Source organism: Macaca fascicularis, chromosome 2 (assembly GCF_037993035.2).
Source record: "Macaca fascicularis isolate 582-1 chromosome 2, T2T-MFA8v1.1".
Taxonomy (NCBI): domain Eukaryota; kingdom Metazoa; phylum Chordata; class Mammalia; order Primates; family Cercopithecidae; genus Macaca; species Macaca fascicularis.
In genome coordinates, this window is record NC_088376.1 from 188,806,488 (window position 1) to 188,831,882 (window position 25,395).

Sequence of the window (25,395 nt, forward strand, 5' to 3'; positions counted from 1 at the left end):
CCAATATTCCAAGTAATCTCACTTGCAAATAAGCACTTTAATAGATAAATTATATCCTAAGAGTCAAGGGAACTCCATTGATATCTGGAGTCCTTCTAAGCTTCTAAGCACAGTTTCAGACTTGCTTATTTCAGGGATGTAGGTGCTATTGCAAGTACGAGGATATTGCAAAATTTGGAGAATTCTTTTACTATTGCCTTTTTAAATGCCCAGGAACACTTTGCCTGTTGCTTTTCCAAACATAAATACAGACCCAGGTCACAGAACTAATAATATTGATGTAATTGTAACAAAATAAGTCAAATAGAACAAAAATAAAACATTTTCTGTGCAGTAACTTCTTGGTGCATGATGTCAAAATCAAATAATGTTTTGGGGTCCTAGTGGGTAGGAGATAAAAAAAGACAGTGAAAGCTGAGTATGGGCATATCTTGCTGCATGTCATGAAAAAGACCTCCTGTTGTAGCATCAGGAAACATAACCAGTTTGCAATCTAGTGGTCAGGAGAAAAAAATATATGGTTGTATAAAATTCCTTCTTTATCCTTGCCAACATCTGAGCTCTTGAATCCCTTCAATGAAGCGTCTTCATTTATCACTGACCAAGAACAAACAATTCAAATAAAATAAATGGCCAGTGTAACTTTTTATCTGGGTAATAAAGCTGCCTATTTTATCATTTGAGTAAAGATATTTGCTGTTTGGAGGGAATAACTAATGTGTACTGCTTTCTCTGTCTAGTTAAAGGTTTTAATCTGTGGAAACAATGCCAGAGTGACTTTTTTTTTTTTTTTTTTTTTTTTTTATTAGAAAGGGACTGTAAATTGAAGTTATAATTAAATCTTGGAGTAAGGAGAGGTCCATTTCACTTCTGTTGTAGTTAAATAGTTCAGGCATTGCTCCTGTACTCATTCATTGATCTGTTCCAGAATGGAGGGTCAATGGTCACTTTTTTTTTTTTTTAAATTCCACCAATGGCTTTTCTACTTCTAAATAAATGCCAGCCTACACTCCCCTATCCTTAATGTTTTAGAACTCACCTTTATATGTGCGACATTTCGTTCACAGATTACTTCCTCTTTTTCTCTCCCTGGATTTAAATCTTTATCCACACCTATCTCTTATGATCTTTGACTCTCGTAAAGTATTTCTCATCAGTCAGTATTTGCTCAGTCCTTCAAAAAGACCTAGATACAGTTCATCATTACAGAATGTTCTTTAACCCATTCCAAACCTTAACACAATGTGAGAAGAAATTGTTGCACAGCAGCATAATCCTCACTGTGATACAAAATGTAAAATCTAGAGAAAAGCAGGGATAATATTTGGCCAATCCCTACATAAAAACCTATCTTTGAGTTTTCCTTAATCCTGGCAACCTTCACATTTTAAAAATTGCTTCCTTCCCCCAACTGGAAATTTTCTGTGGTAGAAATCTTTATGAAAAATAACTGAAGTATTTTACAGTTAATGTAATTATTTTAAATACATTTTTGAATATGCAGCCATTTTTACCATCATTATTTAGTATTTTTTACCATTATTAACTAGCCTTTTGTGTGTGTGTGTGTGTGTGTGTGTGTGTGATGGAGCCTTGCTCTGTCACCCAGGCTGGAGTGCAGTGGTGCAATCTCTGCTCACTCCAGCCTCCACCTCCTGGGTTCAAGTGATTCTCCTGCCTCAGCCTCCTGAGTAACTGGGATTAGAGGCGCCCGCCATCACTCCTGGTTAATGTTTTTTTTTCTTTTTTTGAGACGGAGTCTCTCTCTGTCACCCAGGCTGGAGTGCAGTGGTGCAATCTTGGCTCACTGCAACCTCTGCCTCCTGGGTTCAAGTGATTCTTCTGCCTCAGCCTCACGAGTAGCTGGGGTTACAGGCACGCACCAATATGCCCAGCTAACTTTTGTATTTTTAGTAGAGATAGGATTTCACTATATTGGCCAGGCTGGTCTCAAACTCCTGACCCCGTGATCCGTCCTGGCTATATTTTGTATTTTTAGTAGAGATTGCATTTCACCATATTGGCCAGGCTAGTCTCGAACTGCTGACTTCAAGTGATCAGCCCACTTTGGCCTCCCAGAGTGCTGGGATTACAGGTGTGGGCCACCACGCCAGCCCATTATTAATTAATTTTAAAAATAATATATGCAATTTTTTTTCCTCAGGCTTTTTTTTTTTTTTTTTCAAGGTCTTGTGCTGTCACCCAGGCTGGAGTGCAGCGACATAATCAGGGCTCCCTGTACCTCAACCTTCTGGGCTTAAGCGATCCTTCAGCCTCAGCCTCTCAAGTAGTTAGGACTCCAGGTGTGTGCCACCATGCCCAACAACTTTTTTTTTCTTTTTTTTTGAGACGTAATCTCACTCTGTCGCCCAGGCTGGAGTGCAGTGGCACAATCTCGGCTCACTGAGAGCTCTGCCTCCCAGGTTCTCGCCGTTCTCCTGCCTCAGCCTCCCGAGTAGCTGGGACCACAGGCACCCACAACTTTTTGCCCAACAACTTATTTTTTCTTTTTTTTTGAGACGTAATCTCACTCTGTCGCCCAGGCTGGAGTGCAGTGGCACAATCTCGGCTCACTGAGAGCTCTGCCTCCCAGGTTCTCGCCGTTCTCCTGCCTCAGCCTCCCGAGTAGCTGGGACCACAGGCACCCACCACCACGCCCGGCTAAGTTTTTGTATTTTTAATAGAGATGGGGTTTCACCGTGTTAGCCAGGATGGTCTCTATCTCCTAACCTTGTGATCCGCCTGTCTCGGCCTCCCAAAGTGCTGGGATTAGAGGTGTGAGCCACCGTGCCTGGCCCATGCCCAACTACTTTTTAATTTTTTTGTGGAGATGGTGTCTTCCTATGATGCCCAGGCTGGTTTCAAACTCCTGGGCTGAAGGGATCCTCCCGCCTCAGGTTCCCAATGTGTTGGGATTACAGGTGTGAGCCACGGTACCCAGCTCAGTCTAGGTTTAAATAAAATATACTGTTTCAACAATTGAGACGCGTGAAGCACAGTTATATCTCAAAGTATTATCTGGTGGTTCTCTGTATTTGTAAAGTGAAAGCCATTTTCCTTCACCTTATCCAACACTGAAGCCCAAACAAAAAGAAAAATACTCAGCCAACCCAAATACTTGCCAAAGACTCTCTTCTCAGAAACATTCTTTCAAGGGCAGTTTTTCATTTTTGAGATGCCAAATAAGAAGAGCCTAGGGAAAAGAGAGATGGAAAGTAGAACTAAAAGAGAGATGAGCTTATGGAGGGAAGAATGTGAGAACCATCTTTGCAAAAAAACAAGGGAGCAAAATGGAAGAGCTTCAGAGGATAAGCTATCCTAAGATCTGGACCCTCCTCCATCTGCCACCTCATCCTTACCTGACTGGTCAGTGTTGGACAATGCAGATCTTTGGTCGTGAACAGAGGGTGGCATTAGCAGAGGCAGTGCTAGCATCACTATCATTACAGGGGGTCTTATGAAATCAATAACAATAAATTACTTTTTTGGAGGTAAGTCAATCAAATTTACACTAAAAAAACAAAGATTTACCCCTCACATGAAGAGAACATATGAAGGCTGTGAATACAGTTTCAAAGAGAATTCCAGTTCATGTTTGCACAATGGTTTTATTATTGTCATAATTGTTCCATCTGCTTTGGTCATTATTTTGAAGAAGGAGTGACTCAGGTAAGTTAAAAAAATCAAGTTGACTCAGTTGTACTTCTTATCTTGAAAGACTCATCAACTCCACATTTTAACCTAAAATTTTGAATCTGAATGTAACACTTTTCAAGCAACATAGTTGGATTTTAACAAGGACTTTCTTGAGATACTTCTTAATACAAAGAAGTGAAACAAATGAGTAAGGGACAGTGTGCTAATACAAAAAGAGGACAGGTTTGGGATGCTGGTTGTCTGTGTTCTTAGCTGTGAAAGCTTGGTAAAATTAACTCAACTCTAAGTTTTAGCTTATTCATGTATAAAATGGAAAATTTTAATCTACTTAGAACAGTTATGATTCAGATTAAAGGAGATAATGTAAAACAGCATTTATGTGTTTATATGTCATGGTTATTATGGCAAATTACAAAACTTTTTAGATATTCCTGCATGTCAGCAAGGTGAATATTTTTGGGCAGAAGGACTTTGAGCCAACTGGTGAAAGCACTTCAGACCCCATGCTTGTCTCTTCCCACAGTCCTGTAGTTTTAATTTGGGTTCATGATGTCATGCTTGTATCTTTCTGGCAAGAAGCAGTAGACTGCTTCAAAAGCCATTCTCTTAGATGGATGGGTTTATTTTGTAAAGGACAACTAATTATTTAAGATAGCGACCTTATCCACTGCACAACCACATAATTTCTTTTACAAAAATTAAAATCAGCTCATGGCAGTTGTGCAAGAGTAGAGTATGAGCTGTGGCAGTGGGAGCCATGGAGAACAAACATGTAGAAAGTTTCTTCTGCTCTTTGACCAAGTATTGTTTGGTTGAAAGTAGTGCAGCCAAAACCGTAACCAAAGAAGGTATTATGCTTCCAGAAACTTCTCAGAAAAAGTATTGCAAGCAACAGTAGTAGCTGTTGGATTGGGCCCTAAAGGAAAGGAATTCAAGCAGTCAGTGTGAAAGCTGGAGATAAAGTACTTCTCTCAGAATATGGAGGCGCCAAAGTAATTCTGGACCCCAAAGATTATTTTCTTATTTAGAGATGGCGACATTCTTGGAAAGTAGGTAGACTGAAATAATTCAGTGTTGAAATGGCATCAATGTGAAGCTGCCCATTCCACTGAAGTTCTAAAATCTTATATCAAATATCACCATATCTTTTATTATAAAGTAATTATATCTAATGACATCAATGTCTCTATGATTTAGTTTCACTGTACTGATAAACACATTTCCAAATAAAAATATGTAAATAAAAAAATTAAATCAGGTACATCATGGACATCTGAGTAGCAGAATATACAGAAGAAAAGAGCACTAGGCTAAGGGGATGGGTATATTTGAATTCCATTAGCGTAGTTTACAGCAAATGATGTCACCTCTCAGCTTCAATTTCTTCAGTAGGAAAATAGGGATGATAATTTTGTCTTATAGTTTATTTCATTATGTGAAAATCAGATGAAATAATTAATTCATGCTTTGAACATTGTAATGTATCATGCCAACTTAAAGCATCGTTGGGCTGGACTAGATGAAATCCAAATTTGGTGCAAATATATTTAGACAAAATTTTTTTTGTTATTAGCTTAATTTTCTGTAGGACAGAAGCATAACAGTTTTTGCTTTTTAATATTCCTCTCAACAATAGAGACAATAAAACTTCCTGATTTTTGAAAAGCAGCAGACAACAAACAATGGATTGCAGGTCTGAGAGTTGGGATGCCTATGATCCACCTGTAGTTTTGTTGTTTATTCACTTTACAGTTATGGGAAAATATGTTGCCTGCTTTTTACCTGAGTTTCATCATCTCTTAAATAATAAAAGTTGTTATGTTTACTTTTCTAAACTTAAGTGGACATTCCTAAGAACTGGAAAACCTTGGCTGTTCTGGGTGATTTAGACCTTTGCTTTCACAAGCATGAATACAGTATGTGTTACTTCACCTGATTTGTACCATTTAGTGGGGGCCCATTCGGGGAAAGAGATGTTCTTAAAATTCACTAGCAAACTCCTAATTCCGAAAGTTAATATTGTGTAAGGAAACAATGCCAAGAAGTGAATATTCGTGGCGCTTTATTTCCTAAGTGCTTTTAACCTTGATTTTTAAAATTGAATCAGTGTATTCACCCTTTCATTAAAGTGTTATTGTTTTCCCCTGAATCACATATTTGCTGTGAAGTTCAAAAAGTCAAATTTTTTTTTTTGCTGTATTTATTAAAAACTAGCATGTGTAAAACTACTTCAAATAAATGAGATAATTGCCCATGACAGGCTCTTTCATTTTTGACAGGACTGTCATTGATCAGTCAATAACACACTTGGCAGATAGCATGACCGCAGAGTACCATCTTTTATATGCACACTGCCTTGACTTAATCTCTATTTTAATGAGCATGATAAACATGGCAAGAGATAGGGTTATAGATCTAACCCAAACGATTTATTCATTTATCCATTTAAACTTCTGCTTTGGCAAGTCAGAAAAATAAAGTAATATTACTTCATTCTTGAAAGATGTTTCAGTTACTTAACAAATGTGGTGAGTGACTGTCGATTAGTCTTTTTGCTTTTTTTTTTTTCTTCTATTATTCAACTTCTGAGTATTTATTGCTTATTGTTTACCAGGTAATAAGAGACAAGAAAAGGAAAAGAAATTCAGACATTTATATTACTTGTTTATCTTCTTAGTGAAAGAACCATTTGTGGTTAAAATCAGGAAAAAAGTTATTTGTAGATTTTATTTATATTTTTTACATTTTTCATTAAAAAGCTATATTAACATACTAAAATAATAAACCAAAACTCTACGCTCTCCATACTTTTCTCAGATATAATTGTTGTATTAGCAGTTTGTCTTTCCAAACTCCTTTCTATGTATTTTTCCACATGATATTTACATATCTACTACTTTAGCTGATTTATAGAGAATTATGCTATGAGTGTGGCATTTTACAACTTGCATTTTAACTTACTGTATCTTTGAGATCTTCAGTACAAGAATATCTTCCTTTTAGCAACTGCATATTATTCCACAGTACAGGTTTATTATAGCTTTTATTTCTATTCACCTCTTTTTCTTTTTCTTTTTTTTTTTAAAGTCAGGGTCTTGCTCTGTCACCCACACTGGAGTGCAGTGGTGTGATCATAGTTGACTGCAGCCTTGATCCCCCGCAGGCTCAAGTGATCCTCCTGCCTCAGCCTCCTGACTAGCTGAGACTACAGGCATGCAGCACTACACCTGGACAATTGTTAAAATTTTTTGGAGATACGGGGTCTCTCTTTGTTGTCCAGGCTGGTCTTGAACTCCTTGGCTCAAGTGATCCTCCTGCCTTGGCCTCCCAAAGTGCTGGGATTACAGGCCTGAGCCACTGTGCCTGATCCTGTGCTCCTCTTGATAGATATTTAAGTCGTTTTTAATTTTTTGATCTCACAAACAGTCTTTCAATAAACGATTCTATTTTTTCCAGCACATGGGCATATATGTAGAACATACTTAGAAGCAGAGTTGTTGAGATGAAGAGTGTATGTGCTTTAAATTTTAGCAAAATACCTTCAAATAAAACCTGCCAGTTTATGCTCTACTACCAGTGTACAAGAATACATGGTTTCCCTTACTCTCACCAATAATTGATATTATCATTCTTTTAAAGTTTTGTCAGTCTAATATGCAAAAATCCAATTTTTAAAAAGTTTGATTTGAACACTTTATAATGTTTATTGCCCATTTTTTCTCTGTAGTGATGGTTTATATGATTGTTTATATTGTTTTCTTTATAGTTTGTTTATGTTTTAGAAATACAACCATACATGCATTTCTGTATCGGTCAGCTTATCTGGATGCTGTTTTTTCTATTCTATATGCTGTAGGTATTTTCCTCCAGTCTGTTGCTTGATATTGAACTTTGTTACGTTATTTTTATTGTTGCTGTTCAACAACAATCTCCACAGAGATCACAAAGGTTTTTCATTAAAATTGAGAAAGTTTATTACTCTTGCTTTAAAGATCATATGGCTTTTTTTTTCTTTTTCTTTTTCTTTTTTTGTCTTTTTTGAGACAGAGTCTTGCTCTATTGCCCAGGCTGGAGTGCAGTGGCGCAATCTCAGCTCACTGCAACCTCTGGCTCCCTGGTTCAAATGATTCTCGTGCCTCAGTTTCCCAAAAAGCTGGGATTACAGGCATGTGCCACCAGGCCTGGCTAAGACTACGGCTTTTGACATAGGCATTTCATTATGGTTTTTTCTTTTTTTTTCAGATTTTTTTTTTTTTTTTTTAGAGTGAGGGTCTTACTGGCTGGAGTGAAGTGGTATGATCATAGCTCACTGTAACCTTGAACTCCTGAGCTCAAGTGGCACTCCCTCCTCAGCCTCCCAGGTAGCAAGGACTACAAGTGCATGCCACCATGCCCAATTAATATTTTTTATGCGGTGGTACACTCTGGTAATCCCAGCTACTCAGGAGGCTGAGGCAGGAGAATCGCCTGAATCTGGGAGACAGAGGTTGCAGTGAGCCGAGATCGTGCCACTGCACTCCAGCCTGGGCGACAGAACGAGACTCCTTCTCAAATATATGTGTATATATATATATATAATTTGTTTGTTTGTTTTTTGTAGAAATGGGGTCTCGCTCTTTTGCCCAGGATGGGTTTGAACTCCTGGGTTCAGGTGGTCCTCCCGCCTCAGCTTCCCAAAGTACTGGGATTACGAAGGTGAGCCACCACACCTGACCTCAGCATGTTTTCTCCGATGTAGTCCTAATGAAGGAAATATTGAATATTACCTGGTATGTTTAACCTCAAGTATAAACCTGAATAATTTGTGTAGACCATCATACGAGGGCTGCAGCTGCACACCAAACCTGCTCTCTGAATTGTTAACCAACGTGCTTCTGTATCTGCATTTCTTTCTTAGTTCGATCATACTGATTTTAAATGTCATAGAATTCACAGGCAGAAAATGATTTTAACGCTTATTGTTTAATAAAACAATATATTTTAGTTGGAAAAATGATTAATTCATATAAACTTATTTTTTCCTTCAGTTTTGTCAAAGCAACAGGCTTCACAAGTCCTGGTTAGGAAGCGTCGTGCAAATTCTATGCTTGAAGAAACCAAACAGGGTAATCTTGAGAGAGAATGCATCGAAGAACTGTGCAATAAAGAAGAAGCCAGGGAGGTCTTTGAAAATGACCCTGAAACGGTAAGCGTTGATGGAAACTGTCAAGTTCACACATCTAGACATACAACTACAGACTGAACCTTTCCAGCCTGCACTCCCTTCTGTTCCATCTTAAAGTCAACGATTTTGTGTATCACCTTCCACACATAACCAGTTACATTTCAGGAGGAAGTACCTCCAAAGGAAAATGGGCTTGTTAGGCAGACGGTTCTGACTAAACTACAGTTCAGTTACACCTCATTATCAACAAATAGTATTGACGTCATGGTTTGTAAATATTTTCTTCTAACCAGAATTTGATAGTGTTAGGGGGAGGGGAGAGGAAGTGCCTTCAAAGGAAAATGGGTTTGTTAGGAAAATGGGGTTGATCACCAATAACAGCTTGTTCTGACTAAACTATAGTCCAGTTACACTTCATTATCAGCAAATAGTATTGACCTCATGGTTTGCAAATATTTTCTTCTAACCAGAATTTGATAGTGTTAGAGGGAGGGGAGAGGATGTCTCAAGTATTAACGTGTGTGTGCGCTAGTTTGAATTGTTATCACAATGCTTCATTAAATTTCTCCATTGGCATTTTTTTTTTTAATTTAAATTTTAATTTTTTGAAACAAAGTCTCTTTCTGTTGCCCAGGCTAGAGTGCAGTGGTGCAATCTCTGCTCACTGCAGCCTCAGCCTCCCGGGTTCAAGAGATTCTCGTGCCTCAGCCACCTGAGTAGGTGGGATTAGAGGCATGTGCCACCATGCCTGGCTAAGTTTTGTGTTTTTAGTAGAGACAGGGTTTTGCCATGTTGGCCAGGCGAGTCTCAAACTCCTGGGCTCAAGCAATCCACCTACCTCAGCCTCCCAGAGTGCCGAGATTACAGGCACCAGCCACTGCACCCGGCCTACTGTTACTTTACATGAAAGATTTTAAGTCAGAATTGTAGGTATCATCTAATATTGAAATTTTAAATAGATTTTAAATAGATCTCAAAGTAGAGAGAACAGTGTAATAAATTTCAGTATGCAAACTCCCCCACCCCTTTAATAATGATCAACACTCTGTCATTCTTATTTTACCTTTTTTTACCCCATCTCTTCTAATTTTTATTTTGTTATTCTGGAATATTGTAAGGCATGCCTGTCTGCCCAAGATACCATATTAGTACATCACTCATTAATATTGAATATGTATTTCTAACATTGTAGATACATTCTATCAGCTTAGCCTCTAAGCAGCAAAAGGCCAGAGAGGGAGAAGACCTTAACACAGAGGAGGAAAGCTAGTGAGTAAGGAAAACTCATTTATGCGCTTCCTCTCTTCCACCAATTCTAACATTGGTCTCATTGACAGAAGAGAAAAAAGTGACAGAAAGAGCAAGACAGAAAGGGGAGAAACGAAAAAAAAAGTTCCTTTTTTTTTTTTTTTTAAAGACAGGGTCTTGCTCTGTAGCCCAGGCTAGAGTGCAGTAGCATGATCATGATTCACTGCAGCCTGACCCCCCGGCTCAGGCAATCCTCTTCTCTCAGCCTCCTATGTCGCTGACACTACAGGTGTGTACCCCACACCTGACTAATTTTGGTATTCTTTGTAGAGAGGGAGTTTTGTCATGTTGCCCAGGCTGGGCTCAAGCAATCTGCCCACCTTAGTCTCCCAAAGTGCTAGGATTACACGTGTGACCACAGTGACCCCCCTGCCACACCCCCACCAAACATTTGTTACTGTGTTATGATTCTCGTGATTACAGGTGTCCACATCTCTAATACCGCAGTCCACATTTCCAGTCTTCACAGTACAACTTATGCCTCAACATCTCTAATATATCCCTTTGACGGTTGCAACATCACCTTTGAATCCCATTATCTATTGTGTAGGTTTATATGTGAGAGGAGGAAAGAATGAGGCCTTTGACTCAGTTCTGGATGAGCTTATGTTCTGTTCTTACTAAGTGGTAACATTGAATATGTCTTTGTGTAGAAATTTTGGTTTCTCGTGGGGTATTCTCGTACTGTTAATGGTACACATTAGATATATCGTGGCTTAAGAATGCTTTCATGGACCAGCCTGAGAACTTTACTATCAGAAATTTTTAACATTTTTCTCCCTTTAAGAAAGCACATTCTTTACTCCAAATGACTGATTTACAGACAAACTTTTGGTACACAACCAATTTATAAGTAAGGTATTACATGTACATAACATGTACAAGATAAATGTCTACTTTAGTTCACTTAAAAGTATGTCACTGTTAGCTGGGCACCTTGGCTCACACCTGTAATCCCAGCACTTTGGGAGGCCAAGGCAGGAGGATCACTTGAGCCCAGCAGTTTGAGGCCTAGGCAGCATAGTGAGACCCCATCTCTACAAAAAAATAATTTACAACAACAAAAAATCAGCTGTGCATGGTGACATGTACCTGTAGTTCCAGCTACTTGGGAGGCTGAGATGGGAGGATTACTTGAGCCCAAGGTTGAGGCTGCAGTGAGTCATGGTCATGTCACTGCACTCTAGCATGGGTGACACAGAGAAACCTCATCTCGAAAAAAAAAAAACAAAAAACAAAAAAAACAAGAAAGAGTATGTTACTGTGATTGAACATTGAATCTGTGTGGGTGATCATTATGACATAAAATGTGTCAAATGGTTATCCAATCATTACGGAAAAATTAAAGGATGTACAAAAAAAGGGCATACATGATTATATTTACCATCTTAAATCGAGCTTGTTTTCAGATTAGACGCTTTTGAAACATGATTAATTGATCAGTATTTCTTTAAGCCTAAGTATCTTATTGGTTTAACTTTATTGTTTTCTCTTGGTATATCTTACTATATAAAAAATTATAATGTGAAAATGATGATTATACGTAATTTATTTGCATCTTTGATATAAAAACACATTATAAAATTAAGTTTTAACTCTATAATGAAATTTAGGTTTGCTAAGATATATGTTTTCTTTTTCTTCTTTCTAGGATTATTTTTATCCAAAATACTTAGGTAAGTTCAAAACATCTCAATTATATAATCTTAGAAATGGAAGGGAACTTAGATATGTTCCTGTCTAACTCTCTACCCATCTATTCCATCCAATGTAATTTCATTATCCTTGGGAGTGAGGTTTCATTTTATATGCAATTTTGCTGTCTTTATATTTAAGACATGTTGAGGAATTTGGAACAGTTCTTTAATTACCATGTGGCATTTTAAATTTTAGTGTTTTTCTTTCTCATGTCTTTCTCATGAAGCTCTTGGGCTGATGCTCAGTTATATTAAGGTGCTGGACATAGTCTATGAGCATGTGCGTTTTCATGGGTTAACTTTTTTTATTTTGTTTTTTGAGACAGGGCCTTGCTCTGTCACCCAGGCTGGAGTGCGGTGGCCTGCTCTTGGCTCACTGTAACTTCTGCTTCCCTGGGTTCAAGTGATTCTTGTGCCTCGGCCTCCTGAGTAACTGGAATCACAGGCATGTGCCACCACACCCAGCTAATTTTTGTATTTTTAGTAGAGACGGGGTTTCGCTATGTTGGCCAGGGTAGTCTTGAACTCCTGACCTCAAGCGTCCACCCTCCTCAGCCTCCCAAAGTGCTAGGGCTACAGGCATGACCCACCCTGCCCAGCCTTAGCTGCTGTAGTTTAAAAGGGCAGTGGGATATAGATATACATCCATGAAAAAGATGTTTTCTTTTGTAAGGTTACATGTTACTCCTCACTTTTCAAAACAAAACCCAAGAATTTGTACTATGAAAGTGTAGAAAAGATAGTATATCTAGACTATTTCAGCTTTTTAATTTTAGATAGAAATGTAAATATTTTATAATAAAAATAGACAATATTTGACTGTTAAATATTACACGTGCATTAAAAAATACAGTGTTAACTCTTGCTTGTTAGGGCCTAATGAGGCTGTGTTTTTGCAGGCACACTACTGTAGAGGATACATTCCTTTGATGAGAGTACATTTGGATAAAGATACATACCATGTTAATACAGCATTATGTGTTCTGGGGAAGTTCCTTAGATAAAATATTTTTCTTTTCTCCTTGTATCTCTCTTCCACTTTTCTAGTCCCACCCAACTCTTTCTTCTCTTTGCCTATCTCATTTGGCAACATGGTGAAAAAAAACAAAGTATAAAACAAAACAAACTAAAACAAAAACACAAGATGTGGGCTCCAGCCTCAGACCTAAAAATTTTTAGCTGTGTCAGGTGAAACAAGTTGTTTAGCTTTTCAGGTTCTGTAGTTTTAAGTGTGCCCTGTAACTCTATTTTCTAACTTCAGAGCTTTTAAATCACCAAATAAGCCAATGTACATAAAGAACTTACTGTGTCAACATTTCTTCAAATGTATTCTTGTTTAATCACCCCATCATGTGAAACAAAAATATACTTTTTATTATGATTTGCCTTTTGATTTAAATTTCATATTTTGGTCTTTATTTGTATATAAGCACGTGTGGTGAATTCCACTGTTAAAAACAATTTTTAGAAATGTCCTGCCTGAGTTACACATTTTGTTATTTGATGTGTATATTCTATAGGCCAATGGCTCTAATTTGAAAAGCAAAACAAAACAATCCTTTCCCTGGTAAATCTAACAGTAGTTTTACTAACTACAACAGCTCATATAGGAAGGCCCCTGTAGTGAGATAAGGTCACCAAAGAAATTAAATAACTATAACCCATATATTTGGGGCAACATTTAGACTTAGTTTTCAGGGGCTAATAAAGCACTTCAGTTGGCCTACATATTCCCTGTGCTATCTTGAAAACATGCGATTTGGAAATAAGTACTCTGGGTTTCATTATAGTTTTTAAATTGTGTTCTTCTCTTTTGTAAGAAGTAGAATAAATCACTACCATTTCCATAGGCCTCGTATCACCTAACAGAGTGGGTGTTTCTATTAAAGAGAGAGAAACTTCCTGGGAAGAATGGCAAACTCTGAGCCTAAATATAAACATTAGAAATCATTTTTTGGTGTAAGCTGGCAAAAAATAAAATAAGAAAAAACCCTGAAAAATAAAAAATAAAGAAATTATTTTTAATTTCTAATTCCTGCCAAGTTGGTGAATTACCTCAGAATGCGGACTCCCTCCCTTCAAATCTTCTCTAAAGAAACAATAAGATTCCAAGCACGAATAATAACAAACTAAAATGACAACAACAAGAAGTGTAAGAAATGTCTGGGTAGACGAAAAGCTGGCTTGACCTGCTGGTATGTGTGGTGGGGGGATTGGGTTCTAACTGACAAGGCAGTAGTGACAGAACAGATTTGACCCTTTAAAAGATGGCCTGAGCTTTCCAATTGAGAAAACAAACACAAAAAGTACAAGAGAGCAAACCCCGAGTAACAAGAAGTTTTAAAATAACAAAAGCAGAGATAGAAATAAGTGGAATAGAAAAACAAAAGTGAGCATTAACAAAAGCAGATTCTCATTCTTCCAAAAGGTTAGTGAGTGAGACTGACATCTGGCAAGAATAATTAAGGAAAAACAAAATAGAGAACGAGGAAATGCCAATACATAGAGTACAAGGTGGAAAGGGAAAGTATTCTAAAGTCAACACAGGTTAAAAACATTATCGTAAAATGTTACAAACAGCTACATCAAATACATTTGGAAACCTAAATAAAATGGATGTGTTCCTAGAAAAACACAAAATATCTGTAATTTCACAGGAGGCAATGGAGAACTTAGTTATACAAACAAGTATTAGACAAGTTGAAACCGCAGCCAAAGCCCTCTTCTTCCTATTTCTCCCAAAACCCAGATCCAGATGGTTTTACAAATGAACTCTTACAAATTTTAGGAAACTGTTAATGTTTCCCTTATTAAGATATTGTCCTTAAAAAATGAGCTTATTCCAAGAGGCTCGTGTAATCTTGACTCCAAAACCAAATAAAGACATTTAGTAAACTCATTTTAAAATTTAAGTGAGAGAATAGAAGAAAAGAAAAATAGAATTCCTTTTGCTTTCGGAATTAATTCTAAATAAAATGATATTCAGTCCGATCTTAAGTGTGTTAAAAATAATATCATGATCAAGTAGAATTATTCCAGAAATTTAAAGATGATTTAGCATCAGAAAATCAGCTGGGTGCAGTGGCTTATGCCTGTAATCCCAGCCACTCAAGAGGCTAAAGTGGGAGGATCACTTGAGGCCAGGAGTTTGACACTAGCCTGGATAACACAGTAAGACTCCACCCCTAAAAGTGTAGTATTACCTCAGTTCATACAGAAAAAGCAGTTGATAGAGATCACTCCTTAGTTATGATAAAAGCTTTTGTCAAACTAAGAATATAAGAAAAGGTTCTGAGGTTGGTAAAGGTTAAATACAGAAAAACCACATAATTTATCTTCCAAATTTTCACACTTCAGTTCACGATTAATAGTGCACAAGGTAAGTGTCAGCTATAAAAAGAATAAAGTAGGATTGTTTGGGGCAAATTGGCATGAGAAAGGAAGGAGGGAGGGATGGAAAGAGAAAGAGAAAAGAAAAAAGAAAAAGAAAGAAAGTGAACAAAATCTACAGTAAACATTACACCTAATGGATAAAATTTAGTTATAGCTTCTTTAAGGTTGAGAACAGAAAGAAAAGTACTGGAGGTTACATTCAATGCAATAAGGAAAGAAAAATAGGGATTTTATAGATCATAAGCTATAATCTATTCCTGTCATTGTTTTTAATTGATGTAATACTGGAAAAAAATAGAATCCATAGACAAAACATAAGAACACATAAGAGATTTAGATAACTCTTTGACTCTCCTATAAAAATCCATGGTAGTTCTTTATGCAAGCAATAGTCTAGTAGAAATTAAAAAGATGATACCATTCACAATAGCAGCAAATCCCATAAAATATCTACAAATATCTTAAAAACACATAAAAGCCTTATGGAGAAAATTTTAATACTCGAAGACATAGAAAATGAATTAAAACCATGGAAAGATACTTCATGATCTTGAATTGAGTGATGCTATAAAGTGATCAATTCTCAAATTGATTTTATTTTATGTTATTTTATGATTTTAGAGATGGGGTCTCTCTATGTTGCCCACGCTTGTCTCAAACTCCTGGGCTCAAGCAATCCTGCTGTCAGGGCTTCCCAAAGTGCTAGGATTATAGGTGTGAGCTACTATGTGTGGCCATCCTCAAATTTATATGTTCAGAGCAATCTTGTTTAAAAAAATATTTTTAAGAAACTTGGTAAACTCATTTTAAAATTTAAGTGAGCGAATGAAAGTCCACACATGTCTAAAATACAAAAAAGAGAAATACTTTATCAAATATTAATAATACAAAGCTATAGAAATAAAACTATATGGTATTTTCAGAACATGTAGACTAATGAAACTGAACAGAAAGTTTAGAGAAAGACTCATGTATCTATGACAACCTAATATTTGATAAAGATGATACTATAAGTCACTGTGGATTATTTAAAGATGTCATTGCTAAGAGTGGCCAGCTATTAACAGACAAATAAATGTGGGTTTCTAATTTACCACCAAATGTAAAGGTGAATTCTAGGTGGAATAAAGACAAAAATGTTCAAATAAAACTATGAAATTAAAGAAACAATGTGGGAGAATATCTTTGTGACTGATGGCCTGGGGTAAAATTTTAAATTCACACACTGTAAGGTGAAATAATAAATTTGATTATAACAAAATTAAGAATTTATCTTACAAGAGAGACATGAATAGTAAGATTAAGAGACAAATGACAGATCTGTTTCTGTCAAATAAATATCAAAAATTTAAATATGAAGAGATATTTATAAATGTTTAATTTTTTTCAAATCTGCAGGAAAAACAAATAAAGATCAATAGAAAAATGGTAAAAAAAATGGGGAAAATTTTCAAAGAAGAAAAGTTTCAGATTTGGAAAATGACATGAAAATATGCTCTATCTCCTTAGAAATCAGAAAAACAATGTGATGTTACTTTATTACCTGTTAGTCTGCCAAAAATTAGAAAGCAAGGATGTAGAAATCCTCGTACCCCACTGGTGAGAATGCACTTCTGCCAAGCCATTAAGTACAATCCGATTTAATGATCACACAATTTCACCCCTGGATATCTATTCCAAAGAAATTGTTATGCAGGTACTAAGGAAACATACATGAGGGTGTACTTTCCATCTTCTTGTAGAGGTAGAAAATTGGAGGTAATTTGAGTGTCTATCATGGGTAGACAGAATTATAAAGTGGTGGTTGCATACTGTGATGTAACGCTTAGTGGTTAGTAGCAATGAATTATGTGTAGCAACATAGATTGATCATAAAAATCAAGTACTGAGTGAAAAATATTAGAGGATGTGATATTTATACAAAACCATTTACACACATGAATAAAAACATGGACATGAATTGTAAATATATATTTTCAAGAACACTTACAAATTTTAAAAATACACATAACCACTGGGCATGGTGTCTCATGCCTGTAATTCCAGCACTTTGGGAGGCTGAGGAGGGCAGATCACTTGAAGTTAGGAGTTCGAGACCAGCCTGACTAGCATGATGAAACTCCATCTCTAGTCAAAATATAAAGATTAGCCATGAATGAAGGAGTGGTGGCGAGGCCTGTAATCCCAGCTACTGGGGAGGCTGAGGGACGAGAATCGCTTGAACCCAGAAGGTGGAGGTTGCAGTGAGCCAAGATCGTGCCACTGCACTGCAGCCTGGGTGACAGAGACTCTGTCTCAAAGAAAAAAACAAAACAAAGCAAACAAACAAACAACAAAAAAAAAAACCAAAAGCCACATAACCCATTAGAATGACTGCCTAAAGGGTGAATGAAAGTGGAAATGGAGGAAATGGAGATAGAAAGAAATATATACATATTTTTTGAAAGCAAGTGATGGGCTTTTCAAAGACCAGCGATCATAATGCTGTCAAAGGGGTGGGGTATGAATAACTCAGTCCTGTGGTCCTCCAGTCAAAACAAGCAAACATTCAGGCTTTTATGTGATGTCTTTTCTGTGACTTAAAGACAGAGGGGTATAAAGTATTTCTTGGAGAAAGAAAAAATTTACCTGACTCATGATCCATTATAATTCCTTGGTCTAGGAGTCAGTGACTGTTCAAACTATTTTTTAGAATTGACAAATCAAGATAGCTAGGATAGTGGTGCCTATAGAAAGTGGCAAAAGGAAACCAGTTTGATTGTTAATAAAACTAATGGTGAAAAATATAAGTAAAGGTACATGTAGCAAGATCTTTTCCTAAGAGGTTATGCCTTGACCACCAGAACCTCTCTTGAAAGGGTCTGTTGCTTAGCCTTTCTCTCCTATGGTCCTAATTTCTGTTTTTAATCCCTTTTCTTGTGGGAGCTTCTGCATCAGTTTACAGAAGCAGAGACAATCTCCCTCCAGCTTTCACCTTCCTGTTTACCCTCCTCAATTTTTCCTATTCCTGTTGTGTGGTGAAAAAGATAAGTGGGAATATGAGGGTTCTGTATTGCTCTGCTTTGGAGTGGCAAAGCAACTGGCTCTCCACACTGTAATTCTGGATGCACTTTTCCATGACAGTATTATCATGAATAGTAATGTAGGCTCCTATATAACGTGCCTTATGTGTTTAAGCTAATGTAGTCTGGCCTGGGGTTCTAAATCCATGTGAAACATTTCACTTGGGTCTCCAGCCTCAGGGCTTTCAAATTTTGGCTGTTATTCACTGTAAAATTTGCCAGAGATGCGAAATGAAGCTTTTACAAAAGTGATGATTCTAATGAAGTATTCACACTAGAATAAATGAAGTCTGAGAGTAGATGATACAAGAGGAAGGACAAATGAACCAAAGATAAGACTACTTGAGACCTAAAACTACTTGGGTTTTACTGGGGCTGAGTTTGGCTCCCTTCCCCTTTCTATCTCTTGTACCCTTTTGCATTACTACCTTCCATCATGGAATGCTGCAGTAAGAAGGCCTTTACCAGATGATTAGCACCTTCATATTGGACTTCCCAGCCTCCAGAACTGTAAAATAATAATTTTTTTCTTTATAAATTACTAAGTCTGTGGTATTCTGTTATAGCAACACAAAAAGGGCTAAGACGAAACACTGGTGCCAGACATTGGCTTGTTTCTATAACAAATACCTGAAAATGTGGAAGCAGTTTTGAACTGGGTAATGGCTAAAGGCTGGAAGAATCTGGAGGAGCAGGCTAGAAAAAGCCTAGATAGCTGTGAATGGACCATTGAGGATGATTCTGGTGAAGAGTCAAAAAAAGAGAAGACATGTAGGAAAAGAATGTAACTTCTTAGAGATTACTTAAGTGTCATGATTAGATTGTTGGTAGAAATATGAATGCTAAAGGCCATTCTGATGAGATCCTAGATGGAAATGAGAAACAAAGCACTGGAAACTAGAGTAAAGGCCAACATTGTTACAAGGTGGCAAAGAAATTGCCTGAATTATCTCCATGCCTGAGGGCTTCAGGGAAGGCTGAATTTAAGAGATATATACTAGGATAGCAGAGATTTCTAAGCAAAATATTGAAGGAACTGTGTGGCTACATTTATTTATTTACGTATTTATTTATTTAGAGACAGAGTCTTGCTTTGTCACCCAGGCTGGAGTGCAGTGGTGTGATCTTGGCTCACTGCAGCCTCTGCCTCCCAAGTTCAAGCAGTGCTTGTACCTCAGCCTCCCAAGTAGCTAGGATTACAGGTGTGTGCCACCACACCTGGCTAATTTTTTTATTTTTAATAGAGACAGCATTTTTTCATGTTTGCCAGGCGGCCTCAAACTTCTTACCTTAAGTGATCCACGTGACTCGGCCTCCCAAAGAACTGGGATTACAGGTATGAGCTACTGTGCCCAGGCTTTGTGGCTACTTTTAACTGCATATAGTAATATATGAGAAAAAGAGAAATGATTTAAAGATGGGATTTATAACTAAAAGGGAATCAGGGCAAAAATATTTGGGAAATTCACAGCCTGGTTATATAAAGAGTGAAAAGGTCTTTAGGAGAGCAACCCAATGGTGTGTCCCAAGTTACCATTTGCCAAAGAGATTACCATGAATAGAAAGGAGCCAGAAGCTCATTATTTTAAGTGAAGTAACTCAGGAATGGAAAACCAAACATTGTATGTTCACAGTCATAAGTGGAACCTAAGCTATGAGGATGCAAAGGCGTAAGAGTAATACAATGGACTTTGGGGACTCAGGAGAACTGGTGGAAGCGGGGTGAAAGACAAAAGACTACACGTTGGGTACAGTGTACACTGCTTGGGTAATGGATGAACCAAAGTCTCAGCAATCACTATGAAAGAACTTACTTATACATGTAACCAAACACCACCTATTCCCCCCAAAACCTGTTGAAATTAAAATAAATACATAAATAAATAAATGGAGCCAGGTGCTGTTTTTCAAAACAATGGGTGAAAGACCTCAAAGACATCTGAGAGATTTTTGAGGCTGCCTCTGCCATCACTGGCCCAGAGCAGGACCTTGATACAGTTTCCAGAGGGGCACCTGAAGGACCACCACTGCTCAGCATGACCTAGGGACTCTGCTGCTTGAATTTCAGCACAGTGTCCCTTGGCCATCCCAAACATGGCTCAAGTGGGCCTAGGTGCATCTCAACCCACCACTCTGGAATGTACATACCTCATAAGCCTTGGTGGCATTCATGCAGTGTTAATTTTGCAGGTGCACAGAATGCAAGAGCTGTGGGGTCATGGTGGCCTCCATCTAGATGTCAAAGGTTATTATGGACAGTCTGGAGGTGCCCAGGCAGAGACTTGTTACAGCAGCAGAGTCACTGTAGTGAACCCCCACCAGGGCAATGCCTAGTGGAGCCATGGGAGTTGGGAAGCCCCAAGAGCCCAGAACTATAGGGCTACCAGCATGCAACTTCTGTCTGGGAAAGCTGCAGGCACAAGACTCCAACTTGTGAGAGCCGCAGCATGGCCTACACCCAGCAAAACCATAGGGATGGGTTGGCCAAGGTCTTGAGATCTCAACCCCTACCCCTGTGTGCTCAGAAGTCAGGATATAGAGTCAAGGAAAACTGTATTAGAGCTTTAACATTTTATGTTGTTTTTCTTAATGAGTTTTGGACTTCCTTAGGACCAGTTACTGTTCTTACCTGTTTTACCTTTTTGTAATGGAATCATGCTTATCTCACTGCATTTTGGAAACTCATAGCTGGTGGGAATTTGCTTAGGGTGAATCATGCCATGAATCTCACCCACATGTGATTTAGATGAGACTTTGGACTTCGGACTTTTGAGTTGGTGCTAGTATGAGTTAAGACATGGGGGCTTATATTAGTCTGTTTTCACACTATTATTGTAAAGACATACCCAAGACTGGATAATTTATAAAGAAAAGAGGTTTAATTGACTTATAGTTCAGCACGACTGGGGAAGTCTTGGGAAACTTAGAATCATGACGGAAGGCAAAGGGAAAGCGTATTAGTTAATTTTCATGTTGCTAATAAAGACATACCTGAGACTGGGTAATTTGTAATGTAAAAGAGGTTTAATTGACTCATGGTTCCACATGGCTGGAAAGACCTCATAGTCATGGCAGAAGGTGAATGGGGAGCAAAGTTACATCTTACATGGCGACAGGCAAGAGAGCTTGTGCAGGGGACCTCCCATCTATAAAACCATCAGATCTCGTGAGACTTACTCACTACCATGAGAACAGTGTGGGGGAAATTGCCCCCATGATTCCATTATCTCCACCTGGCCCTGCCCTTGACACATGGGGATTATTACAATTCAAGGTGAGATTTGGGTGGGGACACAGCCAAACCGTATTAGGAAGCAAGGGACCTTCTTCGCAAGGCAGCAGGAAGGAGAATGAACACAGGAGGAACTACCAAATACATAAAATCATCAGATCTTGTGAGAACACCATGGGGAAAACCGCCCCCCGGAGTCAATTACCTCTACCTGATCTGTCCCTTGACACATGGGGATGGGGAGTTTAGAATTCAAGATGAGATTTTGGTTGGGGACACAGCCAAACCATATCAGGGCTACAGAGATGGAATGAATATATTTTGCACATGAGAAGGACATGAATTTTGGGGGCTGGAGCAAATGCTAGGCTTGAATGTGACCCTCAAAAAGCATATGCTGGAAACTTAATTCCCAGTGGAACAGTCTTGGGAGGTGGGGCCTAATGAGAGGTGTTTAGGTCATTAGGGCTCTACCCTCAACACCAATTATGAAAGGACTGGAGGCTGCAAGTTCGGCCTCTTGCTCTTTCACCCTCTCAACTCTCTTGCCATCTGCTGAGGGATGGTGTAACAAGAGGGCCTTCATGAGATGCCAAAGTACCTTGATATCAGACTTCCCAGTCTCCAGAACTGGGAGAGGTAAATTTCTTTTATAAATTAGCCAGTCTGTGGTATTTTGTTATAGCAACACAAAGTGGACTAAGATAGGGGCTCCAGAAACACCCCCATGATGTGTAAGGTAAGACTTACTTGGGAGGATATTCTGACTCACCATGGTAGGCTGAATAATGACCTCCTTACTCCACCCTGCCTAGACCTCCCCACCCCAAACATATCTATGTCCTAATCCTCAGAACTTGTGACTGTTACCTTATATGGCAAATAGAGACTTTGCAGATGTGATGAAAGATCTTTCCATGGAGACGTTATCCTGGGATATCTAAGAGGACTTGATAAAACCATAAGGGTCTTCATAACAGGATGGCAGGAGATCAGAGTCAGTAGTAGGATATGGAATTGACAAAGCAAGAATTGGTAGACATACAAGGATGAGGCCACGAGCCCAGGAATGCAGATGGCCTCTAGAAGCTGAAAAAGGCAAGGAAAGGGATTCTTCCTTGAAGTCTCCAGAAGGAAAGGATCCCTGCTAGCCCTTTGGTTTTAGACTCTCCGCACTGTAAAACAATACATTTTTATTATTTAAAGCTACTAAATTTGTGGTAATTTGTCATAGCAGCCATAGGTAACTTAAACACATACTGACTTCAAATGAATCTTTTAATCTGTCTGTGATAAATTATATTTTTCCAAAGATAGTTCAAAAATGTCTCCCATTCCACATGCCCTTCTGCAGTGTCATTTTGCCATATCCTGATCGAGAGGTAGAATAAATCCCCCACCCACACCCTACCCTTTGAATCTGGGTGGATCCTGCGACCACTTTGATCAATATAATATGATAGAAGTGATACAATGTCCCATAACTGCCATGGCAGCTGGCTTTCTCTCTCTTAGAAGTTAGCTGTCATGAAAGAAGTGCCACTGTAAGACCAGCATGCTAAGGGAAACACCCACATGGAGAACTTTGAAGCATGATCTATCACATGGAAAGAGAGATGCCGAGGAACATTAGCTCCATCTAGGAAGCAGTCCCCTGCCACAGCCATCCTGGTTGACTCCATTGGCAGCAGAGACAAACAACCCAACCAAACTCTGCAAATATTTGACCCACAAATCATGAGAAAAACACAATGATTATTTAGGCTACTAATTTTGGGGGTGGTTTGTTACTTGGCAAAAGCTAAGTAAAACACCATCTTTTTTTATAGTAAGTCGGTGACTGTCTGAACAATGAAGTAATACATATAGTGTCTTTAATGCCTGTTAAGAAATATATTTTTGGCACTAAGTAACTTCTAGTTACCTTAAAGTCGCAAAGTATTTCATCTTTACAATTCCAGCTGTCATTTCTTAGTTTCCTAGCAATATCTACCAGCTTGCTATATCTGATTTCACAGCGTTGTAGTGAGGAATGAAGGGAATGAAGTAAACCTGTTTTGTAATATAGAAGCATTATACAAATATTATTGTATTAATCTCAGGGCAACATTAGAAGAATTCAAAGTAGCCCATAGCAAGTAGAAACACGAACTGATTCTATTGACTTAATTATGTATACTTTATAAATCAGACTCTGGTCAATAGATTTGAGAGTAACATCTTGTTTCTGCTATGGAATTAAAAACATATATGACAATAAATTTCTGTGCTAAACCAAGGTTTTTTTCACTTCTGACTTTAAGGTTCTTCTCCAGAGAGAAGAAGCTGTTACAGACCTATTTTTTATGATTCTGTATCTGTTGCCATCTTACTTGTAGATTTTTAATTTTGCAAAAAGGTAGATGGAAACGTTTAGTGTTGCATTTTGAAGGCTGAATCTTGTGAATCCACAGGAGCATAAATATTCTACCTCTTGGGACGGTTCCTACCATGAATTCAGATCAAGTATGTGTGTCTAAGAAGATTATGTTCGTTTTTCTTTTCAGTTTGTCTTCGCTCTTTTCAATCTGGGTTATTCACTGCTGCACGCCAGTCAACTGATGCTTATCCTGACCTGAGAAGCTGTGTCAATGGTAAGCACTTCTACCATCTATTGAAAAAACAAAACAAAGACTCTGTAGGTAAAGTACACCCATGCTAATGTAAACTAATGTTTCAAAATCGAGAAATGATCCTTTGATGGGTTGTATGTCCAGCAAAGAAGTATTTTCAAACTGCATTTAAAATACTTGTTTGTGGTTGTAAATGCCGCTGTATTACTCAAAATGAATTTTTTTGCCTAATGTTTAAACTGAACAGGGTTCTTTGTTTTAGTAAGCTTTAGGTCAACAGCTTCAGAATTTTTATTCCCAATGGCTTTATTTTGGCTGTTGTTGCATAATCAAGTAGTATGACTTAATGTTACAGTAGGTTAATAGCTCAAAGTAGAGCCACATTTATTCTTCTAACTTTCTGGCACTGATAATATAAACGTGGAAAATGTTATATGAATCAAATTAGCTTTCTTGCTCTGAAGTTCACAAGGGGCTTAATGATAATTCTGGTAGATTATTCTTTGTTGGGAAATCGGTAAATTAGTAAAAGCAAATGGTGCAACCGCAGATATAAATTGTGATGTTTGTTCAGAGAATATTTTACATCCAGCATTGACATTCTCTAGATATTCATTTAACTGTGTTTTTCTCTAACTTAAAGTGCTTGCAATTACACAGGTAGAACGTTTGTCTGAACACGTATGTTTAATTATTTAATTCATGCTTTATCTTTTCTTAAAATTTACCAAAGAACAGAAGAATAATAGTTTTGATAAAAATTTTCTATTAGTTTGTTTTCTGTGATTTTTAACTAATACCTAATGTATTACCACGTTTCAAAAAACTTGATCCTATGAAGACTTTTTAAAAAATTGTGGAATTAATTAGGCATTATTTAGGTTGGTTATTTATTTATTTATTAAACAACAAAAATTTTCTTTGACTAACATATGCAAAGAGATAGAAATATTGGCAGTATTGGGGGTATTGGAAGTATTGGAAGGATAGGAAGAACATGTATGGTTGATTGGGAAGTTGAGAAGCTGGTGTGCAAATGTGCAGAAACGAAGGGACTATTGCAGTGTGTGATGAGGGGACAGAAATTACAAATAAAAAACAAATAGTATGTCATTTGCCGTATTGATAAAGTGCTTTGATAGTTTAGGAAGAAAATAAACAAGGCACTATAATTGATCTTTACTTGTACTTTTTTTTTTTTTTTGACAAGCTCTTGCTCTGTTGCCCAGGCTGGAGTGCAATGGTGCAATCATGGCTCACTGCAGCCTCA

The 25,395-nt window shown here is 37.7% G+C and overlaps 1 protein-coding gene across 2 annotated transcripts in view; it reads left to right on the forward strand.

The window, feature by feature from the left end:
• Window positions 1–25,395, forward strand: part of PROS1 (protein S) — a 101,027-nt gene that overhangs the window by 36,401 nt on the left and 39,231 nt on the right. The window contains exons 1-4 of one of the 2 annotated variants that reach the window (XM_065539287.2): window positions 8,258–8,352; window positions 8,685–8,842; window positions 11,781–11,805; window positions 24,060–24,146. In XM_065539287.2, the coding sequence (XP_065395359.1) occupies window positions 8,741–8,842; window positions 11,781–11,805; window positions 24,060–24,146 (214 nt within the window). In that variant the 5' untranslated portion in view covers window positions 8,258–8,352; window positions 8,685–8,740. Of the gene's footprint in view, window positions 1–8,257; window positions 8,353–8,684; window positions 8,843–11,780; window positions 11,806–24,059; window positions 24,147–25,395 lie in introns of those variants that run through there. The other variant, XM_005548385.4, reaches the window with a different exon arrangement.